At 35.4% G+C, this 5,021-nt stretch overlaps 1 protein-coding gene across 2 annotated transcripts; it reads left to right on the forward strand.

The window, feature by feature from the left end:
* The first annotated feature begins 248 nt into the window (after positions 1–248).
* On the forward strand, positions 249–4,414 carry LOC108764819 (nucleolar protein 58-like). Of its 2 annotated transcripts, XM_018513205.1 has the most exons (5): positions 249–401; positions 1,725–1,801; positions 1,990–3,334; positions 3,440–3,665; positions 4,046–4,414. In XM_018513205.1, the coding sequence occupies exons 1-5, from the start codon at positions 357–359 to the stop codon at positions 4,180–4,182; spliced, it is 1,830 nt and encodes a 609-aa protein (XP_018368707.1). In that variant the 5' UTR covers positions 249–356; the 3' UTR covers positions 4,183–4,414. The 2 variants fall into 2 exon arrangements, with proteins under 2 accessions (XP_018368707.1, XP_018368706.1); XM_018513204.1 differs by having other exon boundaries at positions 1,990–3,665; positions 4,046–4,412.
* The last annotated feature ends 607 nt before the right edge of the window (positions 4,415–5,021 follow it).

Consider the following 5,021-nt stretch of genomic DNA (forward strand, 5'->3'; position numbering starts at 1 on the left):
TCGACTGTAATTGGTCAATTTCTTACGGCTTAAGGCTTAAAACACCTATTGTAGATCCGGGGTAAGTCCGGATCTACAATAGAATTTTAAGGCCCGTCTACAATACACGAGGTAAGAAGTAAGAGTAAGAAATTGACCAATCACAGTCGAATGTGAGAAGAATACTCGACTGTGATTGGTCAATTTCTTACTCTTACTTCTTACTCCGTGTATTGTAGACGGGCCTTGAACCGGAGCCATTAATTTAAGAAGACTCGGAAGAGGACGTGGTGTGGACGTTACATTTACTTGTTGGCATGAAAATTGTATGAAATTGATTATTACGATCATTAAATTGTAAAAAAAACGCTGTAATAATGTTGGTGCTGTTCGAGACCTCGGCCGGTTACGCGATATTTAAGGTAATTTCAAATTTATCAAAAATGCCGGACATCCTAACCTAAGTGAATGCGCACGTGTTGACTCATTCTATTTGCCAGCAGGAGTATCGCATATACAATGAAATTGTTTAATATGTAATATATAATATTACATATTGTTAAAAATAAAACAAGGGCTACGAGCCTAGCTAGATCTTAATGCTGGATTAACTATAAAAACATGTTTATTAAAACGAACGTTTCGACCACCTTTTCGATCGTTTCGGTCATTCTCAATGTCAAAATTAAATACAATTTGAAATCAACGACTCATTTGAAAAATAATAACTTACCAATTCACATGATGATTTGTACGGTAAATGTAATAAAATATAAATTCATCATCGCGTATGTACACCTTCGTTATAGATGGTTGTGAGCAATATATAAACGTGAAGAAATAGCTGATGAATCGGGTAATATGTAGATACGTTACAGCGCATGGTGGTCATTAAACGGTTATCTTACAAAGTGGCTTTAAAAACGCAGTCGCAACAGTTCTGAATTGCATTCTCAAACCAACAAATGACCAACTTTAAATATTGTCTGTTATCTAGTAATGCAATATCTAAGAGTATCATTTAAATACGGAAAAATTGAGATGCCTTGAGATCCAGCACTCGTCTCATTAGTAAAGACAAATCTAGTTTGGATATTAGATTTGTCTGCAATGTCCTTAACCTAAACGGCATATCTTCATTATGGCTATACGGAGCTCGATTACCAGAGGTGCGTTCCGTATCGCGCATGATGCATTCATTGTCCTTGTTTAACATTTGGTGAGCAACAAGGATAAACGATGCATTATGCGCATCGTGCGAGTAACGGAACGTACCCCAGATCCAATCAGAGGAGACCGGGTTACGTGATGCAGTTTGCTTCTCTCTCGCTGTGGGGCTCTGTAGCTGTAACGTATTTACATATTATCCGAATATTCATCAGCTATTTCTCCACATTTATATATATATTGCCCCAAACCATCCATAACAAAATTGTACATATGCGATGATAAATTTATATTTTATTACATTTACCGTGTAAGTCATCATATGTATTGGCAAGTTATTGTTTTTCAATTGAGTCGTTGATTTCAAATTGTATTTAATTTCATCATTGTGAATGACCCAATAGGGGTCAAAACGTTTGTTTTAGTAAACTTATGTTTTTGTAGTTAATCCAGCATTAAGGTATAGCTTGGCTCGTAACCTTTGTTTTATTTTTAATTTTATAAATTATTTGATCCTATTGTCTTTTACAATTATTACATATTGTATATTATAGATTTAAATGACAATTCGCTTGTAGGTTCTAGATGAAAACAAACTCGCCCAGTCGGAGGATCTTCACAAGGACTTTGAGACTCCAGAAGCCGCCAGTAGATTGTAAGTTTTTCTTTCAAGAATCTATAGGTTTATTTTTTATAGCTGAACTAGTGTACACTTTTTGTACTTAAAGTGAAATAAGTATATGTTTTATGTAGCAATAAAAAACAAACCTATTACTTCTTATAGCCCCAGTTGTACTATTTTATTTGATGTATCATGGTCCTCATATATTTTTTGCTTTACAGACTTAAGTTAACGTACTTTCACAAGTTTGAGGACACCACCGAAGCATTATGCGCCGCTACGGCGCTTGTAAACAGCAAGTTATCCAAATCTTTGAAGAAAACGCTCAGGAACTGCTGCATCGAGGCTCATGAACAGCTGGCGGTTGCAGATGCCAAACTGGGCTGTGCCATCAAGGATAAGCTGCAGTTATCCTGTGTAAGCAACACGGCAGTGCAGGAGTTGATGCGATGCATCAGAAGTCAATTGGATGGTTTGATAAGTGGGGTGACCGAGAAAGACAGGACAGCCATGACACTGGGCCTGGCGCACAATCTTTCCAGATACAAGCTGAAGTTCTCACCCGACAAAGTCGATACCATGGTAATACAGGCAGTATGCTTGCTGGATGATCTGGATAAGGAGCTCAATAATTACATAATGCGAGCGCGCGAATGGTACGGTTGGCACTTTCCTGAGCTAGGCAAAATCGTGACTGACAATCTTCAGTACATAAAGACGATGCATATACTTGGTCAACGAGAGAACGCTATCAAATGTGATCTGTCAGATATTCTGACAGAGGAAGTCGAGGGGAGAGTGAAGGAGGCGGCGGAAACCTCGATGGGCTCAGAGATCTCGGAATACGACGCTGAACACATGCAATGCTTATGTGTTGAGATACTTGAGCTTCATCAATACCGATCCCAGCTGTGCGATTATTTGAAGACTAGGATGATGGCATTAGCGCCAAACCTGACGGTTCTCGTCGGCGATCTGATCGGTGCCCGTCTGATATCTAAGGCCGGTTCTCTGACAAGTCTTGCTAAACATCCAGCATCTACTTTACAAATTCTCGGTGCAGAGAAGGCACTGTTCCGTGCTCTTAAATCGAAGAAGAACACACCCAAGTATGGCTTGATCTATCATTCACAACTTGTCGGACAGTCCTCGAACAAAAACAAGGGTAAAATATCCAGAATGTTGGCAGCAAAAGCCTCTTTAGCAACAAGAGTTGATGCATTGGGAGATACTACAAGCTTCGAACTTGGCGCGGAGCACAAAGTGAAATTGGAGGCACGATTAAGAGTGCTTGAAGAAGGTAATATCCGTCGGATAAGTGGCACTGCCAAAGCAAAGGCCAAATTCGAAAAATATCAAGTCAAAAACGAATACATGCAGTATTCAACATCTGTAGACTCAACACTGACAACTAAGAAGAGGCCATTAATTGAAGAGATCGAAACGAAGGAGAGCGAGGAAGTGCCTAAAAAGAAGAAGAAGAAATACAGCACGAGTTCTGAACGGATCAAGGAAGAAATGAAGGAGGAAGAACCGCAAACGGAAATAGAGTCGGTTACTATACCGAAGAAAAAGAAAAAACATAGTCTAGAGCTCAAAACTGAAGACATAGCAGGAGCTTCTAATGTTAAAGAAGAGGAACAAGTGAAGACGGAGCAGACTACTGTGTCTAAGAAAAAGAAGAAACATAGTTTAGAATTTAATATAGAACAAGGAGAATTTTCTGGTGCAGAAATAAAAACGGAACCCGTTGTTCCAAAAAAGAGCAAGAAATATTGTGTTCAGTCCAAAATAGATGACACATCACTAGCTTCTAGTATTAAGGAAGAAGCGCCAGCTGAGGCATCTCTAAAAGAAACGTTTAAAGATGTTCCAGTCGAAGCTGGAACAAGTGAAAGTAACTATAAAAATAAAAATGCGTATACAAAGTTTCGAATAAATATCGAATATAATAGTTGATTTTCAGTTTTTATATTTCACCATTAAATATCTTAATTGATTCGGCTAGAAAATAATGTATAAGTAATGTTGCAAAAACTGTAAACATTTAAAAAATATATACAGGTTTAAATCTCTCTTTACAGTAGCTACAAGATATTTCAAGATTTTTTTAAACAGATTTCTGTAATTTCGAATCTGTAATTAACATTCTAATTCATTAAGTTCTATCATTGTTAGACTCATAATTAAGCAGACTTTTATTCTATTAAATCGCGCAATTTTGTAATAAATAATAAAATAGCCGTCCAAATAAGAATTTATTATTTTTGTTTACAGGTAAGAAGAAAAAGAAAAAGAAAAAGGAAAAAGAAAGCGAGGAGCTGCAACAAACAGTATCTGCTGAAGAGGTGGAGGAACCAGTTTCGAGTGAGAAAAAGAAAAAGAAAAAAAAGAAATCAAAGCAAGAAATTTGAACCTCGACAATTTTCGAATAATCCTATATAAATAGGTATAAAGAATAAGAATATTTTTAATTAAATACGAAAGCTAAAGTAAAGAAGCTAGAGAAATCTGAGATTTGCTATCGAAGTATTTTTTTCTCAGGACTACATTTTAATTAAAAATCAAAGTTGGCGAATAGGATTATTAATCGAGATAATAGCTTAGTCTAAGCATCAATATTCTATATATTAACAAGGATTCATTTAAAATATTGTATAGTTTTCTCATAAATACATTTATGCATAAACGCTTCATTTTTTTTCGCCAATGTTCGAAACTGCGTGAATATATTCTTATTTTTTATACCTGTTTATATAGGATTACTTAAAATGATTGTTTAGGTTTCAATTTCTTGTAAATAATGCATTTAACATTTATAGCCATACTGAAAAACAGGTAGTTTGATTCAAACCCTTTGCTATTCAGTAGCTTGTTTCAGCTTCGACTGAAATATCTTCTAACGTTTCTTCCACTTTTACAGATGCCTCAGCTTGTACTTCTTTAATACTAGATTCTTCTGCTGTGTCATCTATTTTGGACTGAAAACAATATTTCTTGTTTTTTTTTGGAACGTCGGGTTCCGTTTTTATTTCTGCACCAGAAAATTCGTAATGAAAAAAAGAAAAAAGATAAATCGTCCAAGAAATTTAGCTAAAAAATATTACTGATATAATTAATATAGTATCATGATGCTATTAATATGTATTAAAATGTAATAAAATATATATAATTATATATAATTATATTTATTATATATAATTATACATATCTTATTGCATTTTAATACATATTAATCAGGGTTGGGTAAGTT

This window comes from Trachymyrmex cornetzi, unplaced genomic scaffold (assembly GCF_001594075.2).
Source record: "Trachymyrmex cornetzi isolate Tcor2-1 unplaced genomic scaffold, Tcor1.1 scaffold454, whole genome shotgun sequence".
NCBI classification, from domain to species: Eukaryota; Metazoa; Arthropoda; class Insecta; order Hymenoptera; family Formicidae; genus Trachymyrmex; species Trachymyrmex cornetzi.